This window comes from Pinus tabuliformis, chromosome 4_2 (assembly GCF_031772625.1).
Source record: "Pinus tabuliformis cultivar Carrire ecotype Pingquan chromosome 4_2, CPIR1, whole genome shotgun sequence".
In the NCBI taxonomy this organism is placed as follows: domain Eukaryota; kingdom Viridiplantae; phylum Streptophyta; class Pinopsida; order Pinales; family Pinaceae; genus Pinus; species Pinus tabuliformis.
The window spans coordinates 485,869,597-485,888,715 of NC_142304.1; the positions used below are offsets into that span (position 1 = coordinate 485,869,597).

The 19,119-nt window shown below is 40.6% G+C and overlaps 2 protein-coding genes across 5 annotated transcripts in view; both read right to left on the reverse strand.

The window, feature by feature from the left end:
- Positions 1–19,119, reverse strand: part of LOC149170077 (NADH dehydrogenase ubiquinone complex I, assembly factor-like protein (DUF185)) — a 389,979-nt gene that overhangs the window by 56,824 nt on the left and 314,036 nt on the right. For 2 of the 4 annotated variants that reach the window (XM_089427241.1, XM_089427240.1), the window contains exon 12: positions 756–800. In XM_089427241.1, coding sequence (XP_089283367.1) covers positions 756–800 — 45 coding nt within the window. Of the gene's footprint in view, positions 1–525; positions 608–755; positions 823–19,119 lie in introns of those variants that run through there. The other 2 variants (XM_089427242.1, XR_016259467.1) reach the window with 2 other exon arrangements.
- LOC149170078 (uncharacterized) lies at positions 16,648–17,172 on the reverse strand. Its single transcript, XM_089428068.1, has one exon. The coding sequence runs from the start codon at positions 17,026–17,028 to the stop codon at positions 16,648–16,650; it is 381 nt and encodes a 126-aa protein (XP_089284194.1). The 5' UTR covers positions 17,029–17,172.

The window sequence follows — 19,119 nt, forward strand, 5'->3', positions numbered from 1 at the left end:
GTTTGTTACATGGCATTTAATTGTGATCTTGGGCTTACAAAGGTATCTAAGAATGATACAAAAGATATAGGTACCCCTACTGAAAGACTAGTAACAAGAAACTATAAAGGGTTAACTGCTATTGTGAATCATGAATACTGTCTAAATTATATGATTGCTTTGTAATAATGTAGACCACAAAAAAATACATGTATGAGTCAAAGATGAGGACAACGAGATAAGTCCATGTATGAATGAAAGCTGAGCTCAACAAGATAAATCAAGGATGAGAATATTCTAGAACCAGTTGACAGATTTAAAGAGAGATTACCAGAAATAGCTTGGAGATGATTGAACTAACTGTCTAATTATGACATAGTTGTTATGGTCATCGAAAGATATATAAAGGGACGTATTGTACAATAGAGATACACGCAAGAAAGGATTTGATTAAATGGAATTTAACCTTTGCGGGATTTCTTGAGTGCAAACTACTAGTGTCCTTTTCTTGATATCTGTTTGAGTGAATTTTCTACCAAATCTAATCCCAACATTCCTACTTCTTCTATTAGAATTCATCAATTTGTACTATTAGCTAAGGTGGGCAGAAGTATTGCTGAAAATGTATCTGAAAACAAAACAAATATTTATTTGTTCTAATCAGTAAAGTTAAGTGCCATGGTAAGAATTTTGCAATGCCATAAAAAAAAAGTAGGACACTAATGAAGATCAAAAAATTTAACAAAATTAAAAGGTCAATGAATCAGAACAGATACCTTAGCTTCAAGGTAGGAAGCATAATCTTCAGTGCAACCACCTTTCTGCAAGATCCCATTACACAACCTATTATAAATAGATATAACACGTAAAAAACACATATTTCCATTACAACAGAAAGCATAAATAAACAAGTCTTGAATTATCTAATTATTGAAATAATTTGCCCCAACAGATTGTAAAATTCAAGAAACTCTTGACCTAATCAACCATTTACTGTTTAATGGCTTAACTTTATAATGATGGCAGAAAATTTTTGATGATAAAGCAACCTACTAGTGCTTCTTTATACAGCAGTTTAACACAACCTTTAGGACCATCAACTTCTAAGTTTTGTCATTTCCAGCTATCACAAATTGCTGTCGTTATATGTGATGGGACTTAATTGCAGGAAGTATTGGCATTTCCTTAATATGACAATAAATCACTTTGATGAGTTTCACACTGACTTATAGCATGGATGTAATGTCCCCAAATTTTGGATTACGTGGTGAGGTGGTTAGGAGGGTTTTCCGGAGCTTGTGTCAACCTGGTCATAGGAGCAGGTTTACTCCATTGGTGGGCCTGGAGGGTTTTAGAGGAGTTTCATGGGTCCGACTGGAATTGCTTACCACATTTCATGATTGGGATTGATTCCGCATGGTTTTTTCTTGGTTCCGTTGCATTCTGAAGATTTTCGTAAAATAGCGTTACTAACAGGATATTTTAATTAATTATGCTTAAGGTGTTGTTTTGGGCTGATTACTTGGAGAAACAAATCAGTGTAATATCTCATTCGAATCGAGGCGAAAAGATCTACGGGGCAGAATGATAAAAAGGGGCTTTGTATGGCTAGTATGACCATAGAGGCAAATTACGCATTTTCCAGCATTAAAAGTGACTTTAATTAGTTATAAAAGTCACTTTATTAAATAAAGAAAGGAAATGTGCTTTTAAATATTTAATTGGAGGGAAAAGGTAAGTGAGTTATAAAAAAAGGGAAATGAGGGTGTATCTCCTCATTCATTTGTGCATTGTGAGTTTTGGAGAAAGAACTCTTGGAGAGTTTTCTTGAGAAGAAGCTTAGAGGTTTGAAACCCTAGCCGTCATAGCAGACTTCAGTGTTGAAACTAGACACCCTAGTTTGGATTTCAGAGTAAAATCACTCAGATTTCACCACTGAGCTTCAATGGAGTAAAAGATTTTCATCGAATAATGAGTTATTGAGGTGTTATCAGTTGATTTTATTCACTGATGTGTTTTTCATAAATCTTCTCTTACAGGTGATGGCCATTGACAAATCTAGGCGTTTAATGTATGAGAAGAGCAACCATTAGAAGTTGTAGTCACCAGACTCCAAAGAATATGAGTTCCCTGCTCACAAATCAAATTCCCTCACTGTTCTGAAGCTCGAGTTTGGGAATAAGTGACATGAAGAAGTGTTGGGCATAAGAACACGAGTTTCCTTCACTAAATCAAGGTCCTGATGAGCGTATCCTCTCATTCCCAGGAGGACGATCTTTATACTTCTTTCTGGGCTGAGTTTTCCATTCACAGGGACGAGTTTTCACAACAAAGGCTGAACCGAGTTTCCTCTCCTCTTGCCAGTGAGTAAGCCCTCAATGGTGGTCGTTTCCTGTTCCAAGGACCGAGTATTTTTGTTGAAGTGGGGTCGGGTGCCTAATAACATATTCTGAGCACAAATTGTGGGTAAAAGAGTCCACTGCCTGAGTGCGTAGCCTATTCTCACTGCCTTGGACGAAGGACGAGTCACTAAGCTCATCAACCAGCCTACCTGGGAACTGCATGCAAGAGCTGTGGTTTCAGGAGATTATTTGGACAGCGTATAGCAGTGTAACAGCATAGTGTCCAACACAGTTCACTCTCTGCTAATTCTAGACAGTGTATGATCTTGTACCAAGTGCTGAAGCATTATCTTGCTGTTTGCTAGCAGCCAAACCTACCAGATGCCTTGTTACAATTTTCTGTTGTCTACTTTCATTAATATTGAGAGCTGATATTATATATATAATCGCCCAGAATACTTCTGTTATGAGTGCTATCAATGATTATATTGGAAATCTAAATTTTAAATAAAATATCAGTTTTTATTGGAAGCCAATTCTTTCATGAAAAACTCTGTGTGTGTGTGCCATAAACCAGTGTTGCGAACATCGGCATCGGGAGAAAATCGGCAAAGGTCCGAAAAACAAAAAAATCGTAAAATCGGGAAAATATCGGTAAAAATTGGCAAACATCGGCAAAATTAAGACACCATAAAAAATATCTTTAAAAATCAGCTAGGCCAAAAAATCGTGATTTCAAGATAAAATCAGGATGTTATCGAGATGTTCGCAACACTGCCATAAACATACTTCACCTACAGCCCAGTGTTTGTGACTTGTTTGATGAAAGTTCTCACTAAGAGAGACAACAAAAATTCATAAATTTTTATATTGGGATCTTACAATGGATGCATGCTATCAATAAGTAACCCGATGAGACTAGAGTTCCTAGTTACAACGAGGCAGGGGAGATTCAAATTATAAAAATATAGATGTATTATATTTTCGACTTAATCCAAATATGTAATATGTCTATATTTTAGTCTTCTGTATTTTTATATTTCTAATCTCCCCTGCCTCATTGTAAAAGTCTCACAGGCAACAATGTCAAAGTTGATCACTCACCTAACTTGTTATTTCATTATTGTAACCCTACGAGACTTGGTCAAAGATGATCACTAACCTAACTTTGTATTGTATATTTATAACCTTAGGCGACTTCATCAAAGATGATTGCTCTCCACAAATTTCATACTTTCATACTTTCAAAGAGGCATGCAAGTTGCATGCCTCTTGTGTGTTATACAAGTAATCACATCATTGTTAATGGTAACCATATCAATTCAAATAAAAATATTCCAATTAAACATAAATTAGCATGAATGATATTAATAAATAGTACAATCCACATACTCGGATGCGGGTGTTACTGTTGTGCATTTATGAGGAGTTATTCCTCGCAGGCAGTTGTCCCTGCACCTGGCTCGTGGACGAGGATCGCACATTTCCATGGCATGCGATATCAATTGGACAGAGTACAAAATTATGGTCGCACAGTTCGTCTTCAATGCGCGCTTGGTTCGAGAGACTATGCTTGTTGTTTTATCCATGGCCTGGTGTCTGGTTTATGCCATTGCCCTCGGCTCTTTCCACCTCCGCATGATCTTCTTCCCGCACCCCTGTTTCGTTCAGGCAGTTTGGAAGCTCGCTTGGATTCTAAGTCTTGCCTGGTTCATTTGCGCTCAATCCTTCCCCCTTCGGCTCTGCCATTCTCCCTTACCTGGTTTCTTTGATAATTCGAAGATGCCTCGCCGTCGTGGAGGCAATACTGGTAATCGAGGCAGAGCCTCTCATTCTGCTCCTCAGAACATTGTCCCCATTGCTTCTGCCTCCCCGTCCTCTCCGCCCTCTTGCCATGCTAGACCTCTCCCGCACAACTCCTTTCAAACAACCCGCTTCACCTTCCATAGCAGGCTCAATAGGCCAGTGTTGTCAGCTAGCATCACTGTAATTCTTGCTGAGGAGGAGGATAAGCCCAGCAGCTCGGCCCACACCACCACCTCTCAGTCTCAAGATGACAGTGTCCTTCAGGGGGAGATGGCTGGGGTCGTGTTCAATGATGACAACATGCACGAAGATGGCATTGTTCCTGAGGCTCCTCAGCCTCCGGCAGAATCCAGTCAGCGTGAGGTGCTTGCTTGTGAGTCGGTTCATCATCCAGGTAGCATCTTGAATCTGGTAATTCCTCCAGATGGTGGTATAGAGGGGAATGCAGATAATGAATTCGTCACATGGATTGCCTCTTCCAGCCAGGTGGACAAGGATGCGCTGGATTCTCCGCAACATGTCTAATGATTCTGGTCCAATGCCTACGGGTGGCACTCTTGCCTCTGCTCTGTTTTATTTTATGTTATGCGTCTATGTTTTGGGTCTCTAGTTACTGTTCTTGTCTCAGTTCTTGTTATGTATCAGTGCGAGCCAATATAGTCTGATGAGCAACAACAAATTATGGCTCAGCAAGCCTTGTTTTTGCTTTTATTTTGTTTATGGCGGGTATGACAAAATGATTATCAGCAAAGCCATAGTAGGCGACAATACTGTTGTGCTAGACACAGAACTGGATTATTTTCTTGTATGTCAAGGTCTTACAAATCATGTTTCGAAGTCTCTCAATCCTGAAAGGGCGGATAGAAGGATCTGTATGTCTCAGAATCTCTGGTTGAGGGCTGGCTTCTGCCCCCTCTAAGGTCTCAACCTCCTTGTACATATTTTTTTCTCTTTTTTAATAGAATAGTCTTTACGCAGAAAAAGAAAAAAAAAAAGTACAATCCACATGTTTATAGATGCACATCATGTGACCAACATTAATTTGCCGACCAATACAATTAATGATAATTACACTATTCTAGCCTACATAACCTAGCCTATGTAATTAACATGTATTCACTACAACTTCCTACTACAGCACATCTCCAACCATAAAATTTTGGATGGGTCAAATGCAATGTCCCTTTTTTGGTGTTCCTCATGGCATGGTTAGGATGAACTTACAGGGCTGGGGCAAACAGGTCACACATGCAGATTTACCTCATCAGTAGGCCCAGGGGCTTCTAGAGGTGTTTCATGGGGTTTTGAGGAGTTTTTATGAGGTTCAATGGCATTCACTTGGTATATTCCATCATCCGCATAGTTTGTCTTTCGTTCCATTGCACTCCGACAAATTTCAAAAAATAGCATTATTATGCGGCCTAACTTAATTAATTATGCTCGAGGTTGCGTTCTGAAAATATTATTTAATGGAACATCTTAGTGTAATAGCTCATTGGAACCGGAATGAGAAGATCTATAGGATGGGATGTTGAGAAGTGACTTCTAGTGGCCGGAGAGAGTATGGTGGGCAATTTACCATTTTCCTTAATTAAAAATGACTTTAATTAGTCATTTAATTAAGGAAAAATAATTAATTGGAGGAAAAGGCCCAAAAGTGACTTAAGTGAAATAAAATTAAATTAAAAAGTCACTTAAGATAAAGTCAATGGAGGAGCTTCTAGAATAATAATAAAATAATAAAATAAGATGCTTCTAGAGGCTTGGAGATATATCCATCAGATCTATAAAAGAGGAAGAGGAGATCATTTGGAGACATCTTGGATTTGTATTTTCTTCTTGTGGAGAGGTTTCAAAACCCGGTTCTCTACTTCAGCAGTAGCCCCAGGACGGAAACCCTCGGGTGATTTAGAGAGATTGGGCGAGCACCCATCTCCCCTTGGTGAATTCATCAAGAATTCACAGGAGAGCTTAGCAGTGGCAGTTCGGTCCAGTTTTGGTGGAGGGCCAAGGCAGCATTAGAATAGATTCTTGAGGCCAGTTCTATCTCAGCTATATCAGTTGTTTTGACATGTAAAATCCCAGTTTATATATTATAAATAAAGTTTAGATTTCCTTCTGCTCATTATCATTATTTGCATGTTCTATGTTTTTAAATTTTACATGGCAATCTTCTGTTTATGAATGGAATTTTTATTTGAAGTATTTATGAGTTAGAATTTCAAGAAAACACCAAATTGTTCCATTTGGAACAATACAGTAGTATCAGAGTTGTGCATCTTGCCGGCCTGTGGGTTAACTACAGATCATCTTTAGGAATATCGAGGGTTTAAAAGAAAAAATCGTTGTGTCAACCATTTTGCAAAAGAAATATATTTTGGTCCAATTATCTCAAAGGAAAATATTTCAACTTTGGCCAAGTTTTATTAAAAGGGCCAAAGTATGAAATTATTATAAAGGGATCAATAAAAAAATTTCAAATTTTTCAAAATGGTCGTGGCACATTTTATAAGTGGGGCTGTCATAAATTATATTTGGAGGGGCCCGCAAAATTAAATTGGATCATTTTCATGAAATTTTGAAGGGTTGAAAGCTTGAAAGTTTCAGGAGGAGCGAGAGCAAATGTTGGAGATCTACCCTTAAAACTACGATTTCAGATCTGAACATTTATCTTCCAAGACCATGAACTATTATTTTGAAAGGAGGACTGTGTTTTATGTCGTTGTAAGAAGTCGAATTCACAAATGTCGAGTGTTTGACGTGTACTGAGCACAAGTTTCTCTTCTCTGTTGTTGCACGAGTTTCCCATCTCCTGGACGTGTTCCCCTAAAGAGGAAGAGGATGAGTTCCCTTATATTTACTACCTAGCTGAACTATTGGTATTCCAGGGTCAATTTCTGCTATACAAGGATGAAATTGTCTTAGTCTAGGTGCCACAATAGAGACAAAGCGTGTGGCTGTGTATTCATCTCACTGGGTGGAGTTTCTGAGTTTATTTGTTGACTATGACTTGTTGTTGGTGTGATATGAGTCATGGGTAACTGTTGGCAAAGGGAAGCAGAATTTTCCTGTGGTGGAGCACGAACTAATTGAAGTCGGGCATCTCTGGTGGCAGCGTGCATTTCTACAAATATATACATTCCAGGTGTTTGAGTTGATTATCTATCCTTGGGACCGAATTCCATTCCCAAGTTGTCTATTGAGAAGTTGATTTCTTTTATCTTCTGGGGAATGAGTTTGAATTGCAAAGGAAGGGCCGCATTTTTCCGGGAGTAATTGTTGGTGGGGCCGTTGCATATAAGGGCCGAGTTTGCTATATTTAAGGGAGTCGAATCTCTGATCAGTTGGCTGAACTGGATCACTGTGCATAGGGAACGATTTTCTGAGCATATATTGGCCATTGGGAGTTGTTATCCATCTTCAAAGTCGCTGCTATACTAACTAGCAAAAGGAAAACAAATGTTGAGGTTCATACTGCCGGACAATAATGTCAGTGTTTGTTGTACGTGCTTCCAGATCATTAAGGCCGAATTTGCTCTGTTGAGGAGAGCAATTACATCCAAGGTTCAGTGACCAAGAATTCCTATAGTGGGAGTGAAGTCTGAATGTGAAAGCGACTAATGTTTCTGGTTGTACTCTTGGAGCAGAATTGACAAATTGAAGGTTGCCTTGTTGAAGCAAAACTTCCAGTGTGAAGCTGATTATTCCTTGGAAGTCGGGCATCATTGTTGGAGTAAGATTGGGCTGAATTTTATTGGCAGAGATTGGAGAGTCAAATTGTTGGGGAAATCTTCAGAAGAATTCCAGACACCAGTCAACAAACAATCTATTCAAAATCAGAGGAAGGTAGATGTTGGAGCTTTCAAATGCACATTATGTAAAAACAAAGTTTGGAATTAATTTTTGGGTTTGCATTTGTCCACTGCAAGCTAATGTCTTCCATAAAATAAATTATAGAGCCTAGGTCCACTTGCTGGAGCAATTCCCAGGTTCATTTGTTCTTATCTTCTCTTTGTACATTCAGATTTCAAAGTGATATCTTTGTTAATATTGCTATATATCAGTTGTTTACTCACTTCTGGGTTTGATGTAAGTGGCATAAATTCATTTTGAAGTTTGTTCAGTACATATTGAGTGTTATGTAAGGCACTCTGGAAATAAGATTTCCGAAATTTTCCTAAAGTCATCCCTTAAGTACCGATTACTATCAGAAAATCATTGACATAAGAGAGAGTAAATGCCCTGTGAAGTCATTTTGTGTCAAAGCTTGATCTTGATACTCAAGAGCCTTTAGTTGTACTATAACGCTGCTCACGTAGCCTTGGATATGTTGCTATAGGGTGCTAGTAGAGTCTGCTATCTTTTCTACTATACATAAAGACTGATATAATTGTCCAGCCATTGGTGAGTTGAGAGGTTTGGTATGTATGATTCCACTACGTATTGTTGAGAGGATGTCTTGCGAGCATTATTGTTAAATATGTCTTGTATGTTGATGTCTTGTTGCTACTGAATAATGGAGTATTTGAAGCACCTCTTAAATCAACACAACAATACCTCAATGGATTTCAGTCTGGACCAAAGACCAAAACAAAACAGCAAACCTTCCTCATGTGGGGTATATGCCATTCTTCAGAAAGGGCAACCAAGAGATGTGCCAAAGGGAAAAGAAATAGGACACAAGATTTTTTCTCTTGGGACAGATTTGAAGCACATGAGGGTCACATGGAAAGTTCCCTTCAAACTTGATGAGCTAAATTCCCTCCTTTCCAAAGTGAGTGAATTAGATGGGAAGAAACTAATTTGGGCTCTAAAACCAGTTGTGCTTGCTCTCGTATAACACAAGTTCTTGGAGGAACCTTGTGAAGGGGTTGGACTTTCAGTTGTATCTTGTCTCAGTAACATCATGAGACTAACCACCCCTATAGCTCCTTACAATGATGATGTTATGAGGAGAGTTTTTAGACTGATAGTAGAGACTTTCCAGGACTTGGACAACAGTGTAGGCTCTACCTTTGGGAAGAAGTTGGAGATTTTAGAAGTCATGGCCATGGTCAGAACATATGAAGTCATGTTTGATCTTGAGTGTGATGATCTTATCCTGCAGATGTTTCGATGCTTCCTCAGCATTAGGAAACATCATCCTAACACAGTGATAGCACACACGCAGTCCATCTTGTCATCATGTATGAGATGTCGTGATGCCATTTGCCAGGAGTTGCAGCCTCGATTGTTGTCTATTTGGAGGAGAGAGCAGTTGGTCTCACTTGTTTCTTATGAACTAGCCGAAAGGTTGGTTGAGCAAAACATTAGGTTGTTCAGGAGACAGTTGACCAGGGAGAAGTTGCTCAAGTTTGGTGGATCATGCAGCAAGAATGAGTTGAGGAGAAAGGGAATTTCCTTCATCTGTAGGGGACCTTGTGGATCTGACCACTCATGCTTGAGTGACACTAAGGAGATGATAGAGGTAGAGCAGGTGGAGATTCCTTCAAGGCAAGGATTCTTCTTTGGATAAGTCCGTGGGTTCATACGAGGACACCTCCGAGGAGCATGAGTCATGTAGAGTTGCTGACAGCAGGCCAGATTCATATGATGAGCAATCAGTAGACCCTATGGGAGACATTCAAGATGATGAGTCACCAGTGGTAATTCAACATGAGCAGCATATGGTGGAGCATGAGAAAGTTGAGGAGGATGATGTGCCCAGTATGCATGATGAGACTTCTGGGAAGAGCTAGTTGGAGGTTCATATTGAGCCTGTGACGGTGGAAGATGAGCAACCACCCTAGGGGTCAGTGATTGATGAGGAGTAGACAGTTGTACAAACAGCTTACAGGGTGGCAGTGTTTGCAGACACTTGTCCTCGGGCAGTGTTGGAGGCTGACCAGGTAGTTTCACGGGAGGCTAGTATATGGCAGGAGCGCGGAGTTCCCGATCAGAGGAGGGAGGAGTCATTGGAGATGGTGATAAATCCATCTTTGGGCCTACCCATTGATGCGGTGCAGATAGGTGTAGTGGCAGTCAGTAGAGTTGTAGTATTTCCAGGACGCAGCCTTCTCCAGGAATACATAGACAAGGCTTGTAGCACATCTTGCTCACATTTTCCTATTATAGTGAAAGGGGTAGGTTTCCTTAGACAGATCTGGTTGATTGACCAGATAGAGCATCATCAATTGAGCAGGGACCCATATCAGCCCAGTAGACTTGTTCCTTACACAAGTGTCCATGCATTGGATTTGCAAGAGATCATGAGTTGGTACCCTATTGATGGAGCAAGAGCCCTTAGAGGTGAGGGATATTACATGCTTAAGTTGGCAGCAAGATGTAGGCTAGCCATTCATCAGTGTTTCAGCACAACATCAACATGGAGAGATTGACTTTGGTCTATGCCATGGGTTGGATTGGAGAGAGGTGATAAGTTGGTACGCGGTGGATGGAGCAACATTCATGGTTGGAGTTATAGCACAGCAGGAGCCATGGAGCCTTGATACTTGTTCTTGGTGGCATTGGGATCCAGGAGGATTTGTTGATGACAAGTTCAGTCAAAGATTGGTCTGGGATCCGGGCATTGAGGGGTCCGTTCATGGTGGGTTGATACAAAGGGAGAGCATCACCCAGTGTTTCGTGTGGGATCTGGCCGTTTGCTCTCAATAGCGTTGGGTCACCAGATTGGTCCACAGATTTGGATTGCTTGAGGGAAAGCAATCTTAGGGCAGGAGGACTTATAATGTACCTTTTTTTGGTGTTCCTCATGGCATAGTTAGGATGGACTTATAGGGCTGGGGCAGAAAGGTCACAGGTGCAGATTTACTTCATCAACGGCCCAAGGGCTTCTGGAGGTGCTTCATGGGGTTTTGAGGAGATTTTATGAGGTCCGATGGAATTCACATGGTATATTCCATCATCCGCACAGTTTGTCTTTCGTTCTATTGCATTCCGACAGCTTTCAAAAAATAGCATTATCATGGGGCCTAACTTAATTAATTATGCTCAAGGTGGTGTTCCGAGAAGATTATTTGATGGAACATCTCAATGTAATAGCTCGTTGGAACTGGAATGAAAAGATCAACATGATGGGATGTTGAGAAGTGACTTCTATGTTGATTTGGGGTAGCATCGAATGTGCTCTAGCCATGAAAATTGGTGGAGAGGTTAAAGCACATGAGATCTCCAAGACCAAGAAATGGTTTGGGCAGATTCTAACTGGTTTGGGAGATATTAAAATAATTAATATTTTTAATGGGGTTCCTAAGTCTAAACTTAGGAAAATTAAAATATTAATGGTTATTAATATAAAACTGGGTTAGAAGGTTCCAAAAGTCATGGATCAAGCCAAATCTAATCTTAGCCGTTGATTAGAGATTTAATCTTAGCAGTTGAAGGATCAACAGAAAATGTATAAGAAGAGGCTCGAGGGTTAGTTGGAGAACACACTGAGGGAGACCAGTCAGTTCGATTTCTGGAGCAGGATTAGCTGAGAAATTCGAACTAGTGGTCTGGAGAGCAGAAGGAGGCAGCAAGTACAGAACAGAGAGTCGGGAACAGCACCAGGGGAACAGCGCAGAGGTAGGAGAGGCAGACGTAGAGCCTCCTAGGAAGACGCAAAGGCAGCAGACTGCACAGTCACTGGAGGACCTGTGTGGGTGACGCAGAGAGGCAGGGGCTGACGCAAAGGGTCTGGGAGCTACGCAGAAGTTAGCCAGGTTGACGCTTAGACTAGGAGAAGTGTTGAAGAATTTTCTCTCTGTTGGGTAAGCCAATTTGGCACCCAGTTGTACTGAAGAATCGCTGAATAATAAAATCCTCCCTTGCTGCACCGATTTTCCCACATTAGGTTTTTCCGGGGAATGTTGTCCAAAATATCTGTGTCGATGTGTTAATTCTTGTGCATGTGTTTGTTTCTGTATTATGGTGTGATATCTGTAGCAGAATTTATTTTAATGTTTACTGAAGGATTTTCATAAATAACTTATTAGAAAAATAATTAGGTAAAATAAATCGGTTGTTGCAGTGATAGAATTTTCACATGGTATCAGAGCAAGCAATCAGAGACAGAAAGGGAAAATCAATTATGAGTCGAGACCATGACGCAGAGGCATCTACGTCAGGAGACTCTCACAGATTTTCAGAAAATTGCACATGAAAAAGTGATTACGATTTCTCTATGTTGGCTTCTAGGCTAGAAGAAGAAGTGGCTTGTGTGACTAGCTCTGTATCAGCAAAGGTGTGGTAGATAGACAGTGGAGCCTCTTGGCATATGACGAGAATCCGAGAATGTTTCTTAGATTATCAGGAGGAGAAGATGAACTTTCAGATCACCATGGGGAACAAGGCAAACTGTACTCCAGCAGCGAGGGGTACCATAGTTTTTCAAACAGAAACGGGAGAGCGGTTTCGTGCTACCATTGTGGTGCATGTACAAGGATTGGGGATGAATTTGCTTTCCGTGTCGCAACTTCAAGGCAAAGGCTATGACGTTTTCTTCATCAAGGAGAAAGTATACGTCAAACACCCGAGCTGGAAAAAGAAAGTGCAAATCGGGATCAAAAGTAACAGGTTGTACAGACTACAACTAGAATCACCAATGGCACTAATAGGTAGTCATAGGGACAAGGATTTGAACGAACTATGGCATAGAAGAATGGGACATTTGCACTGTGGGGCTCTGAGAATTCTCAGAAGCACTGTAACAGGAGTTCCGAATCTTAGTACGGAATGAGATGATGTATGCAAAGGATGTGCTCTAGGAAAGTATGCCAAAGCAACGTTTCCTAGAAGTAAAAACCCATGTCCACTAAAGCTCTTAGTGGCGCTGAGTACTTCCTCACCTTCATTGATGACCACGCAAGGAAAACTTGGACTTATTTTCTAAAAACTAAGGACGAAGTTTTCTGTCGATTTAAAGAGTTCAAGGCACTGGTAGAGAATCTGACTAGGAAGAAAATAAAAGTTTTGCACTCAGATAATTGTGGAGAGTATGTCGATAAGGAATTCACTGATTTTTTCGCTAAGGAGGGCATCAAAAGAGAGTGGACAGCTCTTTACAATCCGGAGCATAATGGAGTAGCAGAAAGAAAGACAAGATTATTGTAGAGGCAGCTAGGGCCATGATGTATGATCAGGATATGCTAAAATTCCTGTGGGCAGAAGCATGCAACACAACAGTCTATGTTCAGAATAGAACTCCTCATCGGGCATTGGGCAAGATTACTCCAGAGAAAGTCTTCACAGGGAAGACGCCTGAAGTCAGTCATTTCAAGATATTTGGGAGCTTAGCATATTGTCGCATACCCAAGGAAAAGAGGAAGACGTTGGATCAAACCACAGAGAAAGGATATCTAGTGGGATATAGTGAGAACACTAAGGCATATAGAATCTATCTTCCAGGGAGCAAGAAGGTAGTAGTTCGACGAGATGTGAAGTTCATGGAAGACGGGGCTTTCAGGAAATCTCGAGAAATGCCTTCTGAGGAGCAGTCAAAAGAGGAACCGTTGGTCAAACCTCTTCAGCCAATGGAAGAAAAGAATTCTTCCTCGAGTCAGGAAGAATCACAGGATGAGGAGGAGATAACAGAAGCACCTGCTGGCAGAGGAAGAACGAGCAAGGAACTTCGTCAGATTTTACGAGATGCAGAGGACTTCATCAGTGCGCCAAGGAACAATAAGAGGGAGCGAAAACAACCAGATAGATATCAGGCATTAGTAGCTCAGGATGGGGAGACTACCAGTTTTCAGGAGGCAGCTCAACAACAGGTTTGGCTACATGCAATGGTAGAGGAGTACAACTCCATAATGGTGAACGATGTCTGGGAGGTAGTGCCAAGGCCTCAAGACAGATCAGTGGTAGGTTCGAGATGGATCTACAAGATTAAATACACTGTAGACGGCAGTGTTGAGAAATACAAAGCCAGGTTTGTGGCTAAGGGGTATGCTCAGAAGGAAGGAATTGACTATGACGAGACCTTCGCGCCGGTAGGCAGGTATACATCTATTAGAACCATGATATCTCTTGTAGCACAAATGGGGTGGGAGATTCATCAGATGGATGTCAAAACGGCATTTCTGAACAGTGTGATAGAAGAAGAGGTATACATTGAACAACCAGAGGGCTTTGAGACACATGAGAAGAAGTCTCATGTATGCAGATTGAAGAAAGCCTTGTATGGGCTAAAACAGACACCTAGAGCATGGTATGGGCGAATCAATGGCTACTTGCAGAAAATGGGATTTGTCAAGAGTGACGCAGATCCAAATCTCTACTATCTGGTTGTAGAGAATGAGCCTCTAATCTTAGTATTATATGTGGATGATCTCTTCCTGACAGGATCATCCAGGCTCATAGGGGACTGCAAGAAGAATCTAGCCTCGGAATTCGACATGAAGGATTTGGGACAAATGCATTATTTCCTGGGGTTGGAAGTTTGGAAGCAAAAGGGGGAGATCTTCCTTGGGCAAGGGAGATATGCTACAGAAATCCTGAAGAGATTCAGGATGGAGGACTGTAGACCCATGGCTACTCCAATGATAACCAACTGGAAGAAGATTGATGCATTAGAAGACAAAGATGTTGATCCCACCTTATATAAGCAGCTCATAGGGTCCCTGATGTATCTGGTCAATACCAAGCCGGACATTTGCTACTTTTTCAACACCCTCAGTCAGTCATGGTGGAGTCGAAGAGGGTGCACTGGGCAGCAGCTAAACATGTTCTCAAGTATTTACAGGGAATAGTCGATTATGGACTCTTGTACAGCAAGGGTAAGGATATCAAATTGAATGGGTTTACTGATGCAGATTGGGCAGGAAGTTCAGTGGATTGGAAAAGTACAACATTGGATCAGGAATGACCTCCTGGTGCAGTAGGAAACATAAATTTGTGGCTCTGAGCTTAGCTGAGGCAGAGTATATTGCTGCAAGCACAACTTCGTGCAAGGACATACGGCTTAGAAAACTGCTTGTGAACCTATTCAGAAGAAAGATGGAGGCGACCAGGATCATGTGTGATAATCAGAGTTGCATCAAGCTCTCTGAGAATCCAGTGTTTCACAGTCGGTCAAAGCATATTGATATTCGGTGTCACTTTGTCAGAGACTATGTCCAACGAGGAGTTGTACAGTTGAGCTACACTCCTACAGGAGAACAGGTGGTAGACATCCTTACCAAGGCCCTTGGAAAAACCAAATTTGATTATTTCAGGGAGAAGATGGGGATGATAAAGAATCCATTTCAGTAGCAGAAATGTGTATGATATTGCACTGCAGTAACAGTCAGCATTAGCATGATGCAACATGATGAGAAGGAGTTTGCAGTGTAGATGCAGTGTTGGAAAGGACCAGCAGCAGGACAGATGCAAATGAAGTTGCAGTTCAGATGCAATGTTGGGAAGATGGACCAGCAGCAGCGCTGTTAATTTTAGGTATGTGTAATATCCCTCCCCTTAATAATAAATAATAAAAATAATAAATCATAAATGTTAAATAATAAATGATATTAAAAATATATACAAAGAAAATAAATAAAAATAAAAATAGTAATAACCATACTAAAACTCTAAATAAGAATAAATATAAATAAAACAAGAAAACTATCAAAAAGAAGGAAATAAAACAAGAAAAGCTAAAAATCAAAAGAAAAGTAAAGAAATAAAACAAGAAAGCTAAAAATCAAAAGAAGTTGCATGTAGACACATGGAGTGTGTGCATGTGGTTCCCCTTCCAATGTTGTTCTATTTAATAGATGGTGAGGAAGATGAGAGGGGCCGACACTCCATCTTTCCGAGATTTTGTCTTTCATTCTCTTGGGAGAATGGTATACTAAGACCTACGAGTCACTGGCAGTAGAACGTTGATTGAGGGCTCGGGGGTGGCCAGTTGTAGCAAGACGTTGCACAATTGAGCCTACGGTTGGGTGGAGAGTCGTCCCCAAAACCTTGTTGCGGTAAGCCTACTTCGACCACAGGTAAACAGGTAAGCACTATTCATTCAATTTGCATTTAGTTAATTAAAATCATGGTTATTGGGCTAGGTAAGTGGCACTCTCATTTAAATTAATGTTAAATTAGATATTTATTTTTTGGACTGTTACATATGGTATCAGAGCAAGTTCAAACCCTTCGGGACCTTATGGCTTTAAAATTTTAGTTAGTAACACTTCTTTCTCACATGAACAAGGCTACTTCCGAAAAGCACAGGCAGAGAACTGTCCACTTCCTCGTGAGTTTGCGGCAGGTAACCGTATTTTCTTAAGAAGGGTGGCTTATATCCTGTTTACCTGTATCACTAGGATTTGAAGTAACGACTTGCTGGCTATTTTCATTAATTTTTTTGGGTTCACGCGCTGATACGAGTATAACCTGCCATCGATTTTGTGTCCTATATCAGTGTTTTTTTTTTTCTTCCATATCTTATCTTCATGAAATTGCTGCTCTTCACAATAAAGTATCTAGAATGTCCTTGTGGAAGCAGTATTGCAGCAGAGACTCTGTTAGGTTGACTCAATAATCCGTTTTTTTTCCATGGGGTTTAATGATTGGCCTTGACTTTGATTTTTCCCTGAAAACACCTGTGTCTACCCTTCATGTAATCAGTCAGGACTTCAGAGCTCACCAGAAACTTCACCATCACCTTGGCATAGGAAGCCATGGCTAATTGGTCTGTATCGAATCCATCGAAGACAGAGTCGTAAAGGGCGTTGAGCTCTTGCGGGGTGGTGCTGACTTCCATGCCCATTTCGGACTCCAGCAGGCGGAAGCTCTCCAAGGCCTTCCGGAGCTCAGAGCGTGACAGGACCCCATCCTGGTTCGCGTCCAACTCCACGAACTTCTCATCCATTGTTTTGTTGAAAGCCTCATTGTCTTCAACAAATTTTCGAACTGTACTGCCGTCCAACACTACTGTGCTCATCCTCGTTTGGTGAAACAGAGAAATTTATGCTCCTGAATTATTTCCTTCTTGGATTCAGAACGACCTTTGAAAGGAAAGCTTGATTTTAGCAGATATCAGTAGGGTCAAAATAATGAGGTTCAAATACTTCACTAATTAAAAAATCAGGGATCTAAGTTAAATGTTTACTTACCATTTTTTTTATAGTCCTGTCCATCAGAGGGTAGGTAGATCTGGGGATGAATCAACCATATGGCCCCAAGCAGATGTTCGAATGGCGTGCATGGTAAGCGGTCTTAATTTCGATCTGTTTTTGTTGAACTGTTCATTGGACCGTAGCTAGATCTGGGGATGAATGGATGGTGGACCGAGTTTAATTATCAGACGTTTTTGGTTGTTTCTGTGTTATTAGGCAAATTCTAGTTATTACATTTTTGATAAAATTTGAAAGGTTTCTGTGATACTCTCCTGTTATGGATTGAATGCCTCTCGACCATTTCCTTTCCATGTCTAACATATGCCAAGCTAGAGCAAGCAGGGAGGACGCTGGCAAATGTCTTTGAGTCTGGCTTCACACCTGCAGCTTGCATCTTCCAAAAGAACTCGACGGCCTGATCAACGAGCCCATTCTCTGCATAGCCTCCAATCATCGCAGTCCAAGAGACAGCATTTGGCTGCCACACTCTGGAAAACACGTCACGTGCCTTCTCCATACCTGTAGAGAGCATCTGATGATACAATGCCTCCTCCGCAAACCCATGTCTACTATAAGCTCCAATCATCATGGTCCATGAGAAGATAGTTCGTTCAGGCATTTCGTTAAATACTTTACGTGCATCTTTCATACATGTCCACTAGAGTTTTGAGTAAAAATTTGTCTAACATGAAGCCATTCATATTCATGTGCGCATGCAGCCATGCAAAATGCACTGATAAGAAACCCCTGTTTACAAAGTGCTTTAATGATCTTTCGAGGATCGTCTTGTTGCGAGACTACTCTTGATTCTCTGGGCATGTGTCGAGTCTGGTAAACTTCACTGTAAACACTCCGACATTCAATCCACTTTTCAACAGAATATTATGCAAGTCAAGCAATCTACAAACCAATTCCCTGCCTGTCAAATGTTTCTTAGAACAAACCATCACGGGAGAACATGTGGAACACTTTGAAACATATTTTTCAGGACTTCAACTACATTAGTAAAATAATTTAATTGACTCATTCACCATCTGCAATAAAGATATCAGATTCGGTTGTGTTGCATTATAATTAGACGTGTTCGGACAAATGAAGGAATTATACTTGTATTATACATGCATGTAAAGCGGCCCCAGGCCAAATGGATTTTTTTAACTCTATCAGTGAAGGTAGTTATGTCCTAACGCAATATGGATTAATGGTATTTAGTTTGTCTTAAATAAACTTGAAGCTCTCTGAAATCATAAAGCTTCCACATCTGTGTTGCCCTTGTGGCAACCTGTATGTATGCTATAGCATGTACATTGGCACATTGTTGCTTTAAACCAGTAAGATATAGCAAATAGCAGCTCCTAGTGCCTCTGGTTTCTCTATTTTACACTCAAGGCAACTTGCCCAAAAGAATTCTTTGCCATCCCCAACTAGTTTGCATTTCAAGAACATTGCTTATGCTCTAAATTGCAAATCTACTCAGGCCAATCTTTATGAACACAGTCAATCAATGCCGGTACCCAATATGCTATAACTTCATCACAGCGGCAACATACTGGATGAAGTAAAAAATAAAAATAAAAAAACCCTTCCTTTATGACTCGTTGCTATGATCTCTCATTTATGAGAGTAATTTCTCGAGGGAGCTTATAATAAGCAGCAAAGTTGCATTTCAGCCCTAAGCTTCACCATCTCAAAACTAAAATTGTTGTGGATAATCGAATATAAACGAAGTGAAAAAGAGGGAAACTAATATCCTTCCAAACATTGACAGCCCTCAAAACTAACATCATGTCCCGGGCCCAAGGAACTATCTAAACCAGTGTTGATAATATCGCCGAAATATCGGCGATATTCGCAAATATCGCGATATTTTCGGCGAGCCGAAATATCGCCCCCGAAAAATCGCGATATTTGCCTGT

What these genes read in the sequence shown, in the direction of transcription:
- LOC149170078 (XM_089428068.1), bottom strand. Translation starts at nt 17,028, where the DNA reads ATGAGCACAGTAGTGTTGGACGGCAGTACAGTTCGAAAATTTGTTGAA.